At 38.8% G+C, this 21,796-nt stretch overlaps 1 protein-coding gene across 1 annotated transcript in view; it reads right to left on the bottom strand.

Annotated features, from left to right (window-relative positions):
- PAPSS1 (3'-phosphoadenosine 5'-phosphosulfate synthase 1) overlaps positions 1-21,796 on the bottom strand; it is a 126,336-nt gene that overhangs the window by 82,139 nt on the left and 22,401 nt on the right. Inside the window, exons 2-3 of the mRNA XM_044682203.1 lie at positions 12,597-12,711; positions 5,390-5,625 (exon numbers count right to left, since the gene is read on the bottom strand). Of these exons, the coding sequence (XP_044538138.1) occupies positions 5,390-5,625; positions 12,597-12,711 (351 nt within the window). The remainder of the gene's footprint in view (positions 1-5,389; positions 5,626-12,596; positions 12,712-21,796) is intronic.

Here is a 21,796-nt window from a genome sequence, read left to right on the forward strand (position 1 = left end):
GTGGAGGCTGCCAGATCCTGTGTGATCCTGATTGGTGCTCCTTGATATTTGAATTGTCTCTTTCTGGCTTCTTGTAAGATTTTTTCTTTTGCTTGAAAGCTTTTGAATTTGGCAATAATATTTCTAACCGATTTCTTCTCTGGGTCGAATATGGTGGGTGTTCTATGGATCCTTTCGATGTCTATATTGCCCTCTTGTTGTAGGACTTCAGGGCAATTTTGCTGAATAATTTCTTTTAGTACGGAGTCCAGGTTTCTATTAATTTCTGGGTTTTCTGGAAGACCAATTATTCTCAAATTGTCTCTTCTAGACCGGTTTTCTTGGTCTGTCACTCTCTCATTGAGATATTTCATATTTCCTTCTATTTTTTCAGTCTTTTGACTTTGTTTTATTTGTTCTTGTTGTCTTGAGAGATCATTGGTTTCTAATTGCTCGACTCTAGCCTTTAGGGACTGGTTATCGGCTATAATTTTTTGGTTTTCGGCTATAATCTTTTGGTATTCCTTTTCAATCTTGTCATTTCTGGTGTTCAATTTGCTTATCAGTTCATTTGATATCTGAGCCTCACTTTCCAATTGCAAGATTCTACCTTTTAAACTGTTATTTTCTTGGCAGATCTCTTCCATTTTCCTCAGAATCTCAGTTTTGAACTCTTCCATAGCTTGTGAGGAGTTTTCCTTATTTGAGGAGGGTCCGGATGCTTGTTTGTTCTCCTCCTCTGTTTGCTCGGTTGTCTGGATTTTCTCTGTGTAAAAGCTGTCGAGTGTTAAAGACTTCTTCTTTTTGTTATTATTCTTTCTCTTCTGAACCTCCTGATGCTGATGCTGAGTAGCCATCATTAGCCCAGCAGCTTCTCAGCTTTATCCTCTGGCTCAGTGTCTGTTCCCAATCTATTGGCTCCTGAGGTCTGAATTCTGGTTTTTCCCAAGGTCAAGCCCCCTGGTGGGCCCTCTTGCTTGTTCCTCTGCTGGAGGTTTCTTTACAAGTCTCAGGGCGCTGCTTCTACAGTCGTATACCCGTCTGCACTGGTTCCCCACTTAGGCTTAGTTCTGCCTCCACCCACGCCTCTACTCAGCTGGCACTCTGCGCCCAGCGTCCTGCTCCAGCGCGCGCGCTCAGATTTCGCGTGCTTTTTTTGACTTAATGGGGTCCTAAGTCTTGCTGCTGTCAGGAACAGGTCCCGGAGCTGCTGATGACTCGATGGGTGCCCCAAACTTGCTCTATTTCTTTTTAGCTGGGTTCGGAGCTATAGGTGAGTGTGGAGGGGGTGGGGGTGGGGCGGTTGCTCAGCTCGCGATTGAGTGAGTGAGAGCCCTTTTTAGCTTGGAAATGTCTCGATTCCACGTACCTTCCACGCTGTGCCCTGTTGTGGGGTTCCTCCGTTCGTCTGGACTTGTTTTTATGTCCCTTTGAGGAGTTTTGTATGTTTCGGTCAGGAGAGGTTAAGAGCTGCTTCTTACTCTGCCGCCATCTTAACCCGGAAGACACAAATTTAATTTTTTAAAAATTTTTCTTGAATTGTTATTCAACCTATCTAATTCTTTGTGACCCTGTGGACCAGTTATCCATGGGGTTTTCTTGTCAAGGATACAGGAGTGGTTTGCTATTTCTTTCTCCAATGAATCTTATGTCAGACAATCAGAGCTTTAAAGTAACTTGCCCGGGGGGCAGCTGGGTAGCTCAATGGATTGAGAGCCAGGCCTAGAGACAAGAGGTCCTCAGTCACTTCCTAGCTGTGTGACCCTGGACAAGTCACTTGACCCCCATTGCCTACCCTTACCACTCTTCTGCCTTGGACCCAATACACAGTATTGACTTCAAGACGGAAGGTAAAGGTTTTAAAATAAATAAATAAATGAATGAATGAATGAATGAATGAATGAAGTAACTTGCCCTGGATCATGTGGCTTGGAAATATCTGAGGTCAGATTTGAAATCTTGAAGGTTGTTCTGACTCGAGGTCCAAAGCTCTTAAACCCTGAGCCACAGCTGCCTCTAAAAAGTTGAATTCCATCATCTTTAAAGGGACTCACTTAACCATCAGCATTATTAAGCAAATGCTCTGTGCCATGCACTGTGGATGGAAGACAGTACAGAAAACAGCACCTGTGCTCAAAGAGCTGGCATCTGAACAGGAGAAAGAGACACAGGAATATACTGGCATATCCTAAACCCACCCAAAACAGAGACAAAGCCACCTCAGGAGACGGCATTGATAGCTAAGAGATAAAGAAAGGTTCCATATATGAGGTGCCGCTTAACCTGCATTGTAGAAGGCAACCCGGCACATTCCAAGTAGGGGAACAGCCAGTACAAAGGCACAGGAGTGCTGTGGGCTGGGAAAAGCACACAGAGCTCGTGGAGGAGACAAAGGTACAATAAGCTGGAAAAGATGCCAAACAGAAGGACTTCTACTTAATTCTAGAGTTTATCAAGTAGAAGCATTGGCTTTATCAGATCTGCCCTTCACCCTGATGGCTGAGTGGAGGGCAGACTGCAATGGGGAGAAACTGGAGGGCAGGAAGACCAATTTGAGGTTATTAGAGTAGTTATGACTAGGTTTGTACCCCAAAGAGATAATAAAGGAAAATACTTGTACAAAAATATTCATAGCCATACTCTGCAGTGGCAAAAAATTGGGAAATAAGGAGGTGTCCGTCGATTGGGGAACAGCTAAACAAACTGGTATCTGATGGTGACGGAATACTATTGTGCTAAAAGGAATAATGATCTGAAGGATTTCTATATGAACTGGGAGAACCTCAATGAACGGATGCAGAGTGAAATGAGCAGAACCAGGAGAACATGGCATACAGAAAATAAAACACTGTCAAACAATCCAATGTAATGGACTTTGCTACTAGTAGCAATGCAGTCAGGACACTCCTGAAGGACTTATATAAAAGCATGCTAGCCACATTGAGAGAAAGAACTATGGGAGTAGAAATGCAAAAGCAAAATATATGACATCACTTATCACATGTATATATGGGTATGTGATTTGAGGTTTAGGCTTTTTAAAAAAATCACTCTATAGCAAAAATTAACACTATGGAAATAGGTATCAAGTGACAACATTTGTACAACCCAGTGGAATTGCTTGTTGGCTCTGGGAGGGTGGAGGGAAGAAGGGAGAGAAAGAAAATGAAGCATATAAACAGAAAAACATTTTTTTTTAATAAAACAAAGTAGTAATGAGGGCGGTGGCAGTGGGAGTAATGAGATATGGGGTGGATGTGGAAAAAAAAACAAGATTTGGCAACTGAGTGAACCAACATGATTAAGGAGGTGAGAGTAAAGGTTCAAGGATACAATGTAGAGGTTGCAAACTTGAAGGAGGGGGTGGCAGAGCATATGACAAAAACAGGGAAATCTGGAAATGGGGTAAGTTTGGAGAGAAAGAAAAAGAATTCTGTTCTGGACGCATGTTGGAGATATTATGAAATGTCCAACAGGCAGCTCAAGAGAGAGACTGGAGCTGGATGCAGCAATCAATCAATAAACATTTACTAAGAGCCTACTGTGGGGCTCAGGCACTGAGCTAGGCAGAGGATAGTACCTGTCCTCAAGCTTAGAATCTCAGCAAGTTACACACAGAATAAATGGGAAATAATTAATAGAGGGAAGGCACTGGAATTAAAAGCTAAGGAAGACTTCTCACAAAAGCCAAAAGAGAACCAGGCCTAGAGTCAAGAAGATTTGAGATCAAATCTGACCACAGACAACTTCCTAACTTTGTGACCCTAGGCATATCACAACTTCTGTCTGCCTCAGTTTCCTCAACTATAAAATAAGGATAATAATAGCACTTACCTCCCAGGGATGCTGTGAGGTTCAAAGAAGATAATAATTGTAAAGCACCCAGCACAGTGCATGGCAGAAGCAGATGCTATAGAAATGCTAGTTTTAAGTCAAGGGACTGTGAAATATGAAAAGAAAAAAGAAACTTACAGAAAATGTCCTCGATTTTCTCAATAAAATAGGTGAGGTCCTCAATTGAGAGGATGGGAAGGAGGTGCTCTAGAAGTCTAGAGAAGAGAATTAGAGCAGGCATTGTAGGGAGTAAGAAGGAACATCAATATCAAAGGAGGAAAAAGACTGCCTTGCTACCATGAGGGTCCATTTGATATTAAATAACAAATATGTACTGGATCCAGTCACCATAATTTTGTGTCCTCCTCTGACTAAATTCTGCAATGTTCTTTCCAATCTAAATGTATGATTGATATCAAATTGTTTGCCTTCTCAAAGTGGGGGAGGAATTTAAAACTTAAAACGAGTGTTAAAAAATTTTACATGTACTTGGGAAATATTTAATGAAATAAAAAAATTTTAATATGAAGTATATTTGATATCAAGTTTATTCTCAGTATTTAAAAACAAGTTGGATTCTTAAAATTATTTTTTCTAGGATAGTAAAGAGACAAAGATAAACCAAAGACTAAAAGTCACTATACTATCCATGAGCCTTAAGAGAATGACAACACTATATCAATAATCATAATGTGAAGATAGGATTAACTTTCCCCTTGTCTATTTTCAGCTAACCAAACCAAGAACTTAAAATACCCCTACTTACCATTAAGTATGAGAGTTCACAAGTCACTTACTAGAGTAAGTGGCAACTCTAAAGGCCACTGCACCTCCCCCTTGGGTAGTGTTAGGCAAATTGAAAGACTGCCATTGTTTCTGTGAAGGAGGAGTGACAATAAAAATATTTAAAGGAGTCCAATTCATCATTTTCCCAATGCAATAAGGCTGAATTTCACTAAAAATAATCTTTGAAAGAATTCCTTTAATGAATTCTTTGCACATCTGGTTCCCAAACTCTATTATGCCTAAAAGTTCTAAAACTTGGGATTTTGTAACATAAAGATGTACTGAATTGGACTGGAGAAGGTCATACACTGAACCAGCCATCGCTACAGTAAGTCTTTTAATTTTTACTTTTCAAGGTGCATCAAAGAACAAATTCTTTGTTTCCTTTACATGTGCCTTTTTTTTTTCCTTTGCTTCCTTTATTTTTTATTTTTTTTTTTTTATCCTGGGACTCCATTCAAGGAGCATAGGGCCACAACCAGTAGGCAATGGGACACATAGTTGTTCAGGGTCACCCAGCTGGGAAGTATCTGAGCCCGGACTTGAACCTAGGACCTTTTCGTCTCTAGGCCTGGCTCTCAATCCACTGAGCTAGCCCAGCTGCTCCTACTTTAGGTTGCAGTTTCTTTAGCAGATGTGGTTTTTACAGGGTGGGGTTGCTAGCCCCACGCCCAACCCTCCTCCTTTTTCATCTGGGCTAGGGATCGTCCTTGGCCCAGGAGTGGTAAGGGTGCTTCCTTTATAATTAGAAAGTATCACTAAAAATTGACCATAAAAGCAAGACACCTACCTGGGTATAAGGTGAGATAAAACTGGTGATACACACCAGGCCAGCATCTGCAAAGAGTTTTGCAACCTCCGCAATGCGCCGGACATTTTCTTCCCTGTCTTCTGGCGTGAAGCCCAGATTTTTATTGAGACCCTGACGTATGTTGTCCCCATCAAGAGTGTAGCACGGAATACCATGGCAGACTAAGTACTCTTCCAACGCCATGCTCACTGTGGTCTTCCCTGCTCCGGACAAACCTAGGAGTCAAAAATCGCCAAGTGCATTTAGACCAGGGGCTCTTCTCCTGGAATCCAGAACTTGTTTTTTTTTTTGTTTTTGTTTTTTTTTGCTTTGGTTCTCACATATTTTAGGCTACACAGGCTTTACCACGCTGTAGCAAAAGGAGTCAAAGATGCAAGAAAGGTTGAGTTCCTTGTTTAGACCTCATATGTATTAAGGGTTTGAGAGAAATACTAACAAGCACAAAAGATTAAAATATCTCCAAATAATAATAACCAAAATTTTGTCTGTTTTAATATTTGCAAAGTACTTTAAATATAACCTCATGAAGTATGTGCTATTCCTATACCCATTTTGCAGGTGAATGAACTGAGGCTGACAGGGGTTAAGGTACTTACCAGCTCACATGCATCATAAATTTCTGAGGCAAGATTTAAACTAAAGTCTTCTTTTCTCCAAGTCCAGAATTTTACCAGTTATACAATTAAGATGCCTAAAAAGTAGTATGATGGGGCAGCTGGGTAGCTCGATGGATTGAGAACCAGGCCCAGAGACATTAAGTTGCTGTGTTCAAATCTCACCTCAAACACTTCCTAGCTGGGTGACCCTGGGCAAGTCACTTAACCCCCACTGCCTAGTCTTTACTGCTCTTCTGCCTTGGAATCAATACTTAGTATTGATTCTAAGACATAAGGTAAGGGTTTTGTTTTGGGTTTGTTTTTTTTTTTAAAGAAAAAGAAGTAATTATATCATTTACCTTCCATTGTTTATATACAAGACCAATAAAAATAAAATCCAACAAAGGAGAGGCGTCCAGTAGCTATCTCTAAAAAGGAAAGTGTATTCAATTCTGAAATGATGACCACAAGGATCTGTAATAATCCTAGTATTCATAATGGATATAACCTGGAAGTCACTGAGATTCTGTCTACAGAAGAATGGAATGAATTTTCACATCGAAGTGGCATTTGGTTAAGTTTCAAATGCTCCCTCTGGACTCTGAAGGTTCTTCATTTAAAAAGAAAGGTGCGTATTCTTTTAAATTATAAGATGGAGAAAGGACAAAGATGAACCAAAGGCCAGAGCTGCCATCATGTCCATAAATGGTTAGCAGGAAGGCTTTGGTTCCACTGAAGAAGTGATAAGACAATGTACTGGACCAATAACCCTCATCCCCTTTTGCACATCCTATTTATCATTCATCCTAAATCATGGTAATCCTGATTCACAGTCTGGGAGAGAACAGAGAGAGAAGGAGGCAGACACACACTAATAGTTCCCAGAAGCTGGGGTTGTTTAAGGTGCCCCCCTCTAACGTCCTTCTTTTTCTATCATGGAGTCACGCTAAGCACCTGGATGCCTCTGTCAGAAAGAAGCTGAATGAGCTAGCAAGTATTTTCTGTTTCTCTCTCTCTGCGATTCCTGCAATTCCTTCCCATTGTGTCTATTTTCTGTGGGAGAGGTGAAATAAAGTCTGCCCCTTAACTGCTAGTATTCTGGCAGGAGCTAGGGACCCCAGGGCCTTCATTTTAGAGATGTCCTCAGAACAAAACTTTGGAGTAAATATGCTTATTCCTTTGCCCTTCCAACTCTACCTTTTACCTTTATTGTCCCAGTATTCCTCTACGAAAAGGAAAGATATAACTATCTTTGCCACAATCTTTAGGCAGTACTAGTAGTAATAATAATAACATAGCACCTGCTATGTGCCAGGTACTGTGCTAAGTGCTTTATAATTATTAGCTCATTTGTTTCACATAACAACCCTGAGAGGTAGGTACTATTATTATTCCCATTTTAGAGTTAAGGGAATTGAAGCAAACAGATTTTAAGTGACTTGGCCAGAGTCGCCTATCTAATAAATATCTAAGGTCAAATTCAAACCCAAGTCTTCCACCTAGTTAACTTACATGAAACTCTTAAGTATTAAATTTTCATGCAAGTTGTATAAAGTCTCACAGACTCAAAGGCAGAAACCAAGAACTACACTCCAAATTTGAGTTTCTAACACAATTTCATGTCCTCTAAAGCAGTGGTTCTCTAACTTTTTTAACTCAAGAGCCCTTTATACTCTTAAAAATTACTGAGAAACAGAGCAGGTATGTGGCTCAGTAAACAGAGAGCCAGACCTAGAGACAGAGGGTCCTAGGTTCAAATCTGGTCTTAGTTACTTCCTACCTATTCGACCCTGGGCAAGTCACTTAACCCCCATTGCCCAGTCTTTACTACTGCCTTAGAACTGATATTTAGCATCAATTCTAAGAGAGAAAGTATGGGTTTTTAAACATCATTGAGGATCCAAAGAGTTTTTATTTATGTGGGCTATATCTATCAACATTTACCATATTGGAAATTAAAACTGATAATTTTTAAAATATTTACATATTTCTTGAAAAAATTAATGTTAACAATTTTTAAATAATCATAAAAAATTAGTGCAAAGAATGATATGTACATATTTTTGCAAATCTCTAATGCCCAACCTCATAGAAGGCAGTTGTATTCTCAGAGATGTTTTTGCATTAAAACTGTTGTGAAGAAGATTTGATTAGGTATTGATTAACTATTGATTAGGAAGTACATAGCAGGAAGGAGCTGGAGCTGGGAATTCCAGGTTGGAATGAAGGAGGAGGAAGTCTGTCTATGCCCTGAGTGTGGACTCCATTAGTGGTGGGCAAAACTGTTGCCAGCCTGGGAGACCTTAGAGGAAAGGACATCCTACTTCCTGATTTCCCCTGGGATCCTGTGTGTTGTGGCATCTAAGAAAAGGACAAATCTACAGAGCCAAGAGAGGAGGAGAAGTTTGAAAACTGGAGGACAGTGCTTCAAGCAGAACCCTCTCTACTTGGTACCTGAGATCATCCTGACTCCTGGCATCCAGAGATCTTTAGTGGATTGCAGTGAGAATCCCAAAGCCACTAAGTCCTAGCTGTACTCAAGCCTGGCAGGTTCCAGGTTTGAGGCAGAAACCCAGAGACTCCATTTACAGGTACTTGGGCCCTGTTAGTTTAGATCACTTAGATAAAAGTAGAATAAGTCCTCCCATTGCCCTGTGGTTTTATCCTTTAGATTTTAAGTATAGAAATCCTTTCCCACCTTTTAGTCTAACATAATTAAAGCTGTTAAGTCCCTTTTACCTTGTTAGCCTGTTACTATACTCTGGTCTAGTGGAAGTTGGGTGACAGTTAAGATCAACTGTCATTCCTGTGGAAATCCAGTAAACTCTGGTCTCTTCACCCTGGTCCAATCTCTCATAAATCCTAGAGTGTGTTCCCACAAACCACTTAGTTTATTGTAATATCCCTGGTGACCCCATTACCTCACTTATATTTTCCTACAGTTTGGCACTACCCAGATGGGTGGATAGAGAGACAGACAGGAAGTGAACAGTTGGCTAGCTATATTCATAAAGGAAGTAAGAGGGGCTTGAACATTCCAAGAGGAAGCTCAGCCATTGGGTGAGAGCTGAGAGTTCTCAACCAGTGGTGAGCTGCTCAGAGCTTCTCAGCCCCCACCCCAGGTCATTCATAAATCTCTGTGGGTAGGGGAAAATACTATCAAGCTTGGTGCTGCCCCAGAGAAAGGGATTTTCTTCATTTGGGGGGGGGAGGTTGTTCTCTGTTGCTATGTTTAATTGTACCCGTGTTTAATTAATTGTGTTATTAATTGTTATTAGTCAGAATACTGGCTAATAATACAATAGATTTTGTGATTAGTTGGTCTGTTTGGGGAATGATGGGCACAATGGTGGTTGAAGATTGGATAGACTATGTGTTTGTGATATTATGGAAAGGTGTCTGGGCTATTCCTTACCTGTGGTTTAAAGTTATACCCAGGTATTTTAGAGGGATAATGGACTTCGAATTTGCACAACCAATTTTAACAATTAACATATTGGATCTATTATGTCACATGCCAGTTCTGATTTTGACTGGTTATTTTGTATACAAACTGAGGTGGATATTATATCATATTGGGTATTGTATTAAAATCATTGTGACTTGGTGTTTCAGGGATTCTGAAACCAAAAAAATGTTAAGATTATTGCAAATTAAGTTGGATAATTTAGAAATATGTATGCAAAATGGTTCTTTCTCTGGTCAATCCCTTGGTACTTCCCACACTGGCAACATGACTGAATATATGAACATGGGCATTTCTGGCAAAGGTGTTCCAACAAAGGCTGAGCTAGAACAGCAGGCTCAGAGTAAGGCTGAAACCCCCATTAATCTTTTTCCTCTTCGAGATCTCCCAGTCATTCGTGACAACGGTACATTCCACGTCAAACAACATACTAGATTCAGGTCTGAGGATGTAGAAAGTCTAAAACGTAAGATCCCAAATTTCCACGATGACTCTGGGAAATTTGTGAAGATCTTCAAAGCTTTTGTAAAACAACATGATCCAGACTTTGAAGATTGTTGGTATGTGTTAGGGGAGATCTTATCACATCATGACAGAGCAAAGTTTGTAGAGGAGACACAAAACACGGAGGGAATGACACCATGGCCTGTAGCTTGGGAGGAACTGGACCTGAATTCAGTTCCTACCTACCGCATGTTGAAACAAGCGCATAAGTCTCTTATTCAAGTTCTAGAGAAGCATGCTAAGCGTCCTAATTCTTAGAGTAAATTCGAAAAGATCAGGCAGACAGCAGTAGAGACCCCTGCAACTTTTTTGGACAGAATCATTGAGGCAGCAGAAATGTATTTAAACATGAATGTTCTAGAAAATACCACCGTAGATCATGTTAAAAGGATTTTTGTGAGAAACTCAGTTCCCCAGGTAAAGAAATTTTTTATGGACAATTACCCTGATTGGGAATTGTTAAGTCTAGACGAATTAAAACAAAAAGCAACATACATTTTTCCCCAAGAAAAGGACAGGAGTAGTGATGACAAGGATACAATCATTGAAAATCTTAGGAAGCAATTACAGGAGACAAATTCTCGAGCTAATGAGAAGGAAATAAATGAAATCAAGGCGGTTGCAGCATTATGGGCAGCAGAAAAAAGGAATAATAACAATAATTATAAGACCAATAGCAATTCAAACAATAGGAACCAGAGGCAGCAATCTTGCTATGTTTGTGGACGTCTTGGACATTTTGCAAGGGACTGCAGATACAGAAAGAGATCATATGGGCAGAGATACAATAATAACAATGGAAATAATCGGTATAATAATAATTATGGTTACAGGGGAAATAACTGCAATAATCAGGGAAATGGACAACAAAATGTGTTCCAATGTCAGAATGCATGCTGTCAAGGTGCACAAGCTCCTAATTTGACAACGATGCAGGAATGTATTCGCATGGGAACTCGCCCCAAGTTTAGTCACGTTGTTCAGGGGAATGTTAATAATGGTAACATGAATGGAGGGACAGCTTCATTATGAAGGTGCGCCTGAAGTTCAGAAGTGATTGATTAAGGTAATGGAACTAAAGTAAATGTTGATGAAATTGTATGTGTTAAAGATGATGATAATGTAATTGTGAATAATGGAAATGGTGAACTTGGTGTTAATATTGATTTGATTGGTGATAATAAGAATTTAATAATAATGGTGATAAGTTGATCAGTGTTAATTTAAATGGAATCAATGATAGTTTAATCAATGTAAATGATAATTTGATGAGAATTAATGATAATTTGAATGATGTAAATGTTAAATTGTCTGAATTAACTACTAGTAATGGTGTAAATAATACTTTAGCCAATGTTAATGGTAATTTACCTACTGGTAGTAAGTAATTTAATTAATGTTGGTAATAATTTGATTAAGATTGATGATGGTTTATATGGTGTTGATAGTAATTTGATTAATGTTGTAAATAATTGTGAGAAAGAGAAATAGTGTTGCAAATGGTGTTAGAAGTTCTAGTAAGAGTGGAATTAAGAAGAATAACAGAAATTATGATTTGATTAAAGATAATTTGATTGTAAATAAGAACAATGATACCAGAATAGAGGTGAAAAGGACCAATGGTTTAAAATCCTGGGAAAATTCTGTAATTCTTGACGATGTTAACTTGGATGGACAGGAAATGGCTGAGCTTTGTTCTGATGTTACTGTTTTAGCTCCGGTGTTGGAAACTTTCCAACCTCCCAATAGTACTGAACCATATGTGTCTGTAACTATTGGAGACCAGATTTACAACCTTCTTGTCGATACCGGTGCGAGTAAATCCATTTTGCAAAGCTTTCCTGCAGATTGTAGAGCTGTTGGAACAATGGATGTGGTCGGTGCGACGGGTGTAACTCAGAAAGTAGCTAAATTGCAACCAAAAATGGTGACCCTAGGACCACTTTCAGTGGAACATGCATTTTTGTGTGTTCCAGAATGTCCTATGAATTTGTTGGGAAGAGATCTATTGTGTAAATTGAGGGCTACTATCCAATGTACTGAATCTGGTGATATTTCTTTGCATCTCCCAGAGGAGTCTTTGAAGGCTTTTCCGTTGCTTTTCTTAGATTCTAGCAGTACAGAGGATGATTTAGGTACTATCTATCCAATACCTGAGGATATACCTAAGGATTTGTGGTCAAAATCATCTACAGATGTTGGGTTGCTAAATCAGCTATGCCAGTCAGGGTGAGGACAAAGGAAGGACCAGTTCCTTATGTGCCTCAGTATCCCTTGACTAGGGAGGCGATAGAGGGTATTCGTCCAATTATTGAGTCCCTAATCCAACAGGGGATAATAATACCGTGCTTTTCTGAGTACAATACACCGATTTTGCGGTGAGATAAGCTTTTCTGATTACAGTACATAAAGAAAATTGGCCTCACAAATATGTAGTTGGAAAAGAAAGGGGATTTTAATTGGTAAATAACATCCTAGTATGTTAAATAGTTTATATGCTAAAAATGCTTTAAATGTTAATATGTTTAAATAGTTTAGACTTTGCAGACCACACTTGGAGAATCAACTCTCTAGATTGCACTACTTAATACAAATATTAATTCACTTTGGTTTACTATACCTGTTAGCCAAACCGTACAACCACGAAAGCCCCCTCTTGTCCCCACCACTTGACCTCGTTTATTCCTGCTGACATGATGTGCTTGGTAAGTGACATTGGTGGCCCTCTGCATTCCCTATTAAAAAAAAAAGAAAGAAAGAAAGAGATTCATTCTTGTTGAATTCATTCTCCAAAGGTAAAGATAAATTCAATCCCAATATCCAAGGTAGTCTTCCATGATATACTATAAAAGAAAGGAACTGAACAAGAGAGGTAACAACTTCACTAAACCAGTGGCTCTCATAATGTGGTCCAAGAACCCACGGAGGTCCCCAAACTCTTTAAAGAGGGTCCTCAAGATAAAATATTTTCACAATCATATCAAATGTTTTCATTTCCAATATAGTAACTATCAATATAATTCATACCAAAAAAAAGCTTTTGAGTGTAGGGGGAAAGGAGGTTCTCAATAATTTTTAGGGGTGTAATAGAGTCCTGAGACCAAAAAAGTTTGAGAACCAATACCCTAAAGAGTATCTTGTCCCATGTCACATCTCAGGAGGGACACTGACAAACTACAACACATCTGGAGGAAAGGAGCCCCGATAGATGGGAAGAAGACTTAATAAATACTATGGTTATAAAGGAAGAATTGAAGAAACTAAGGATATATATAGGCTGGAAGAGAAAACACTTTAGATGAAAGAAGGGGAACACAATCATTGTCTTTAAATACCTGGAACAAACATTAGAGGTATACTTTATGAATCAAGAAGGGGAGAATAGGACCAAGATGTAGACGCCATTGAGGGGGCAAATTTCAGCTCAATCTGAGAAACACCTTCTTCTTCATTAGAGCAGCCCAATGTGAAGTGGGTGCATGTTGGACTGCAAAGTTCTTGAGGGCAGAGGTGATCTTTCTTGATATCCCCCCCATCCTTAGCACAATACCTGACACATAGTAATCACTTGACAAATGCTTACAGACATGACTTGTGGACAATGAATGAGTCAAACACTCCCTTCTGATTCTAAGATTTTTTTCAAGGAGGTCAGAATCTTTTTTTTTTTCAAAATCCAATGGCCAGGGGGCATCTAGGTAGCTCAGTGGATTGAGAGACAGGCCTAGAAATGGGAGGTCCTAGGTTCAAATCCACCTCAGACACTTCCCAGCTGTGTGACCCTGGGCAAGTCACTTGCCCCCCATTGCCTAGCCCTTACCACTCTTCTGCCTCGGAGCCAATACATAGTATTGACTACAAGATGGAAGGTAAGGGTTTAAAAAAAAATTCAATGGCCAGGAGTTGAACACTGGGAGCTAAGATGGCAGAGTAAAGGATGCTCTGCTCCCTGTTCCTTTCAAGAACACACACACACACACAAATTGCCTCAAAACAAAGGAAAGCTGGAGGAACATGTCTCAATGGGATTAAAGTGAGCAGCCCAGACAGTAGAGCATCTGTGAGAACTGGCGGACCTCAAAGCAGCTCATGGCTCTACCAGAGTCAACCAAGATACAGAATTGAAAAACCTATCAGGAGCCACTCCACACAGGCAGAGAAGGCAGGAAAAACCACAAATTCTCATGACCCCTCAGAGCCTGGAGGCCACAAGGAGGCAGAGATGGGGATCTTGTAGAGTACTCCCACATAGCTGAGGAGTGGCCAGGACAGCAAAGCCCATGGTAGGGAGCCTGCCCAGCCCGAGCCTCTAGGCAGAGGCAGGGAAACAACATAGTGGGGACCAACACAGGCTACAAAACAACAGCTTCATGGGGTGCTGAATATAACTGGACAAAACAGCTGCAAACCTCCCCAAAGCAAGTCAGCAGGGTCACCTCCTTAACAGACATATTGTGAGAAACAAAGGCAGCAGGCCCTACCCCAAGCACCAGAGAAGAGTATTCTGCAAGTCTGGAGCTAATGACCCACTACCTCTACAACAAAGAAGAAGTTTAGCAAATAGGTATTGGGGGTGGGGTGGGTAATGAGATGAGTAAAAGGAAAAAAACGAACAAAAAAAAAACACAGCCTGACCTTATAAAGTTACTTTAGTGTCAGGAAGTTCAAAATATGAACTCAGAAGAAGACAACAATACCAAAAAGGAAAAGTGTGAAAGAATGTCAGGTCACCAAAATAAAAAACACCCTGGAAAAACTTAAGTTAAAATAATAATAATAATAATAATAATAATAATAATAATAATAATAATAATAATATCGAAAGGAAAACTCAATAGCTGGGAAGAAATTCACTGAAGAAAAGCTGATAGCCAAAGACAACCAGCTAGCACCAGGCCTAGAGACAAAATGTCCTGGGTTCAAATACCACCTCAGACACTTCCTAGTTGTGTAATCCTGGGCAAGTCATTACAATCAAGCCCAATTACCTAGCCCTTACTGCTCTTCTGCCTTGGAACCAATATCTAGTATTGATTCTAAGATTTTAGGTAACGTTTTTTAAAAAGCCAATGGCCAACAAAACGCTAGAGCAAACCTTTCTTATTGTGAATTTCTATGTTATCTCCATAATCAAACTTAAAGCTTATTAAATAAAAAGAAGTTACTTCTGTGTTAAAAAAAAAAATAGCACTTTCAGAATTCAAGTCATTTCTTGTCCAAAGCCAATAAGGTAACTTTCCAGTGAATTTTTTTTCTTAAACAAAGAACAAGTCAAGCAGGTTCTGTTGAATGTGGAAATAGACCTTGAAAAAGGTTAAATAAGAATCAAGAGAGAGAATAAAGGAATCAAAGGCAATGCCTAAAACACTGACAAAAGGAGAGACAAAACTTAACTAAAGCACTAATATAAAGATGTTTTGTAAATTTCACTGTAGAAAAGAAGAAGGGGAAAAAAGAGCAATCAGGTTATCTGTGTGATTTTTGGTCCAGATTGGAGGTGGGGAGGAGAAAAGGGTAATAAGATACAATATAAGATGAGAATAAATAGGAAGGTTTCTCCTAAATGGGAGAGAAAAAAAGTGAATAGATAAGTATAGGCAGCATAATAAACACAAAGTGAATATAAATATATATATATATACACGCATATACATATATATATAAAACATAGTTATATTTGGGGTAATTTGGGAGAGGCGGCAACAAGACCAAGAAAGACTTCATGCAAAAGATGATGGCTGAGCTACATCTTAAAAGAACAGAGATTCTATGAGGTAGAGATTAAGGATGAAGTGTACTCCAGGTATAAGGGGGTAACCAATGCAAAAGCCCAGAGAAGGTAGGGAGAGGGAAAGACAGACAGACAGACAGACAAGGCCAGGTAGGATAAGTAAGAATGTTCAGGAAAGGGGCTAATGTGCACTAAACCTAAAATGATAAGCCAGAAACAGATGGTGAAGGGCTTTTCAAAAGCTAAACAGAGGATTTTATATTTTCTCCTATCAGTAATTCTTAACTCAGGGGCAATAAACTTGATTGTTTTTTTCAACTTTATTTTGATAGCTGTGTTTCAATATAATTGATTTCATTTGTAATCCTGTGAATTTATTTTGTGATTTTAAAATATTATTCTAAGAAAGGAGCCCATAGATTTCATCAGGCTGCCAAAGGGGAACACAAAAAAAGGTTAAAAATGCTGTCTTAGAAGAAGTAAAATAATCACTAGTTTTCATAATATGGGAGTCACCTTTAAGGTTAGTTCAGTTTAAAATAAAGGCTTAACTTGTGAGAACTTTATTCCAACATATATGCAGGGTATAGCCATCGCAGCAGCCCTGAAAGGAAAAACATATTCTGAAATGATTAAGGGCTCAAAGGCTGTAAAAAGCTCTTGTTCCAATGCCCCTAACTCTTTGTGTCCCAGATGTGAGAAAGGTTACCACTAGAAGAAAAATTGTAATTCCAAATTCCATCAAAATTGTTACAGATTACCTGATAAGAGATTTAAGGGAAGATGGAAAGGAGGCCAACCACTGGCCCCACCAATGACTAAATTTAATCCGAGAATTCATCCTAGCTTAGCCAGTTCCTTGCTAGAGTTAACCAATTTTTTGAATAATAAACTTTCTTTTTTCTCCAGAAAAAAAATAAAATTAATTTTAAACTCAAAAAAGGTTTCAAATATTTCTAATATACACTTGATGACATGGGAACACACTAAAAAGCACATAAGACAGTGGAGGATGGGGGAAGGAGGCAAAAAACAGAAACTCACAACGTTTCCCACTTGTAAACTGGATCATAATCCAAGTGGCCCTTAGGTAGGAATCGTGTTTATAACATTTTAGAAAATAAATTTTAATGTCTTCATTTCTAAAGGCTCAACAATCTGCCACTTTTTTTTTATTAATCTGTATTTATTTAGTCAAAGGAATTACTCCTAAAATACAGAGTTCTCTTCTATGTTGTTGTTCAATTGCTCAGTCATGTGCAAACCTTCCTGACCTCTTTGGGGCTTTCTTGGCAAACATACTGGAATGGCTTGCCATTTCCTTCCCCAGTTCATTTTATAGACGGGGAAACAGGCAAACAACGTTAAATGATTTGCCTATGATCACACAACTAGGAAGTGTCTGAGAGCAAATTTGAACTGAGGTCTTCATGACTCCAGGTCTACCAAGCCACCTGTGTTCTCATATCATCAAATGTGTGTTGGAAATATTTGAAACCTTTTCTGAGTTTAAAAATAAGCCTTTATTTTGCCTCATTTTCTTCTATACTCTAGCGTCACATAAAAATTCCATATATGGTCTAGCATACTACAAAATATCAAATTGCTAACAAGAAAATCCAGATTTACTTATTTCAGCATCTCAAAATAAGTTTTTAAAAGATAAGTGATTTAAACAAAAGGAAGAATTTCTACTGCTAAATAATAGATTAACACCTATATTAGGAAATGACCAAATTACTTCTATAATTCAAAATCATAATTAATAAAAAATAAAGTAACAGACAGCAAACTAAAAATAAATCTAATTTCAAAACAAAATTCAAAAAAGTAAATTGCTTTTATTAAGACTTACTAGTAAAATTCCTTATTCCTTACCCAAAACAGGTTAGAATATGAGTGGCAAGTAGCTACCCAGAGCACATTTTAAAGTCAGTCCCTACCTCTCCTCTGAAGAAAGTTCAAGAGAAAAGGAGATGTTTCTTGTTGCATTTAACATGACCTTAATTTCATTCCACATCCAATTATTAAACACCCACTCTATAGAGAAGACTGTGCCAGGACAAGATTTCCCTTCACGGACTGAATAGTCCTTAGTGTGCAATTCTTGATAGCCAGGACTATCTATTATTGCCTTTTATGGACCCCTCAGGACTTATCTCACTGCCTGGCACATGCTAAGTACTTAATAAATGTTTGTGGATTTTTTTTACTGAACAAGAAGATACAAATATAAATAACTATAATCCATTATCATATGAATAAAAATGTTATAAGACTAGAAGGGAGAAGTCAATACATCCAATTGAACTATATAGTGGATGAAAAAGTCCAGTTAAGAAGTTCATGTTCAAATTCTGCCTCAAACACTAACTAGCTGATGACTACTCAAAACACAATTTCTCTCAGTCTTGTTATCTTCATCTTAAAAAGAGGAGGTTGGACTCAGTAGTCTCTAAGGCCTCTTCCAGTTCTAAATCTACCAACAGGATGATGCAATAAAGTGCTACATAGGAAATGGCTGGCTTTTGAAATGTTAGAAATGAAGAAGAAAAGGGAATACATTACAGGAAGTGCAAACAGAAGGAGCAAAAATCACAGTGACAAAGACAACATACCTGAGGGGCAAAGAGGTGCTTTCTTTTCATGTTATTGCTTTTTGCTTCTCTTGCAGACTGTTCTTCACTTTGTGCATTTATTACTTAGGAACAAATTCCCTATTTGATAACAATTATTGGAAAAACTAGTAGAAATTAGGGTTAGATCAATACCTTATATTATAATCCAGAAGACATTCTAAGTAGACACATATCCTTAATATTAAAGACCATTAAAAAAATTAGATGAGAGGTGTTCCGGGTTAAGATGGCGGCAGAGTAAGAAGCAGCTCTTAACCTCTCCTGACCAAAACACACAAAATTCCTCAAGGGGACATAAAAACAAGTCCAGACGAACGGAGGAACCCCACAACAGGGCACAGCGTGGAAGGTACGTGGAATCGGGACATTTCCATGCTATAAAGGGGTGAAACAGCTCTCACTAAATCGCGGGCTGAGCAACCACCCCAACCCCACCCCCTCCACACACAACACCTATAGCGCAGAAGCCAGCTAAAAAGAAATAGAGCAAATTTGGGGCACCCATAGAGTCATTGGCAGCTCTGGGGCCTGTTCCTGAGAGCAACAAGATCTAGGACCCCAAAAAGCTAAAGAACGCACACAAAATCTGAGTGCGGGAGCAGGCCGCAGAGAACGGACGCAGGGCGCAGAATACGGGCTCAGAGCGCGGGCGCGGGCGGAGGCGTGGGTGGAGGCAGACACAGCCACTAGCTAAAGCTCTGAAACCCTGAGTGGGGAACCAGTGCAGACGGGTATACGACTGTGGAAGCAGCGCCCTGAGACTTGTAAAGAAACCTCCAGCAGAGGATCAAGTAAGGGGGTCCACCAGGGAGCTTGACCTTGGAAAAAACCAGAACTCAGACCTCAGGAACCAATAGACCGCGGACAGACACTGAGCGCGAGGATAAACCTGAGAAGCTGCTGGGCTAATGATAGCTACCCAGACTCAGGAAACTCAGAAGAGAAAGAATAACAACAAGAAAAAGAAGCCTTTAACACTCGACAACTTTTACACAGAGAAAATCCAGACAACCGGGCAAACAGAGGAGGAGAACAAACAAACATCCGGACCCTCCTGAAATAAGAAAAACTCCTCACAAGCTATGGAAGAGTTCAAAACTGAGATTTTGAGGAAAATGGAAGAGATCTGGCAAGAAAATAACTGTTTAAAAGGTAGAATCTTGCAATTGGAAAGTGAGGCTCAGAAACCAAATGAACTGATAAGCAAATTGAACACCAGAAATGACCAGATTGAAAAGGAATACCAGAAGATTATAGCCGAAAACCAGAAGATTATAGCCGAAAACCAAAAGATCATAGCCGAAAACCAAAAGATTATAGCCGAAAACCAATCCCTAAAGGTTAGAACTGAGCAATTAGAAGCTAATGATCTCTCAAGACAACAAGAACAAATAAAACAAAGTCAAAAGACTGAAAAAATAGAAGGAAACATGAAATATCTCAATGAGAGAGTGACAGACCAAGAAAAATGGCCTGAAAGAGACAATTTGAGAATAATTGGTCTTCCAGAAAAACCAGAAATTAATAGAAACCTGGACTCCATACTAAGAGAAATTATTCAGCAAAATTGCCCTGAAGTCCTACAACAAGAGGGCAATATAGACATTGAAAGGATCCATAGAACACCCGCAACATTCGATCCAGATAAGAAAACGCCCAGAAATATAATTGCCAAATTCAAGAGTTTCCAAGCAAAAGAAAAAATCTTACAAGAAGCCAGAAAGAGACAATTCAAATATCAAGGAGCACCAATCAGGATCACACAGGATCTGGCAGCCTCCACGCTAAAAGATCGCAAGGCTTGGAATACGATATTCAGAAAGGCAAGAGAGCTGGGCCTTCAACCACGGATCAACTACCCATCAAAATTGACTATATAGTTCCAGGGGAAAGTATGGGCATTCAACAAAATTGAAGAATTCCAGGTATTTGCACAGAAAAGACCAGGGCTAAATGGAAAGTTTGATATCCAACCACAAAAATCGAGAGAAACATAAAAAGGTAAATAAGATACAGAGGGGAAAGAAAGAAAACTTATAATTTTTAAATTTGCCTTTTTAAGGGTCTCAGTGAGATCTAATTATCTGTATTCCTATGTAGAGAAATGTTATGTATAATTCTCTGTAGTGAACTCTATTTACTATTATAGTATTCACTATTATAGTAATCAGAAGAATAATTCACAGGGTGAGGGTGGAACACTAAATAATCTAAGATGACATGGGGGATGGGAAAGAGGGGGTGAATAGCAGGGGACAACAAGAGAAACTTGATTGAATAAGAAAAATAGGATATTCTATTACACACAAAGAGGGCATGGGAAGGAGAGGGGACAAATACTATTATAAGAAGGAGAGGAAAAGAGCATTAAGAGGTAATAATCAAACCTTACTCTCAGTGTAATCAACCCGGAGAGGGAAGAGTAGCTATACTATCCATTGGGACATAAAACTCTTATCTAACCGTTCTGAGAAAGTCAGAAGGGATAAACCAAGGGGAGCAGGGGAGTGGGGAGGTCAAAAAAAGGGAGGGGAGAAGAAGGGGGAGGGACAAAAAAGGAATACACCTTCTTTTCAGCTGCACATTCACAAAGATTGACCATGTTATAGGGCACAGAATCATTGCAAACAAATGCAAAAGAGCAGATATAATAAATGTAACCTTCTCAGATCATAATGCAATAAAAATAATAATTAGTAAGGGCACCTGGACAGGAAAATCAAAAACTAATTGGAAATTAAATAATATGATTCTCCAAAACCAATTTGTCAAAGAAGGAATCATAGAAACAATCAACAATTTCATTGAAGAGAATGACAATGATGAGACATCCTACCAAACTCTGGGGGATGTGGCCAAGGCAGTACTCAGGGGGAAATTCATATCCTTGAGTGCATATATTAACCAATTAAGGAGGGCAGAGATCAATGAATTGGGCATGCAAGTCAAAAAATTAGAAAGTGAGCAAATTAAAAATCCCCAGATGAAAACTAAATTAGAAATACTAAAAACCAAGGGAGAAATTAATAAAATCAAAAGTAAAAGAACTATTGAATTAATAACTAAGACTAGAAGCTGGTACTTTGAAAAAACAGATAAAATAGACAAAGCACTGGTCAATCTAATAAAAAAAAAGGAAAGAAGAAAACCAAATTGATAGTATCAAAGATGAAAAGGGAGACCTCACCTCTAATGAAGGAGAAATTAAGGCAATCATTAAAAACTATTTCACCCAATTATATGGCAACAAATATAACAATTTAGGAGATATGGACGAATATTTACAAAAATATAAACTGCCTAGATTAACAGCAGAAGAAATAGAATACCTAAATAATCCCATATCAGAAATAGAAATTGAACAAGCCATCAAAGAACTCCCTAAGAAAAAATCGCCAGGGCCTGATGGATTCACAAGTGAATTCTATCAGACATTCAAAGAGCAACTAA

This window comes from Gracilinanus agilis, chromosome 6, assembly GCF_016433145.1.
Source record: "Gracilinanus agilis isolate LMUSP501 chromosome 6, AgileGrace, whole genome shotgun sequence".
Classification (NCBI taxonomy): domain Eukaryota; kingdom Metazoa; phylum Chordata; class Mammalia; order Didelphimorphia; family Didelphidae; genus Gracilinanus; species Gracilinanus agilis.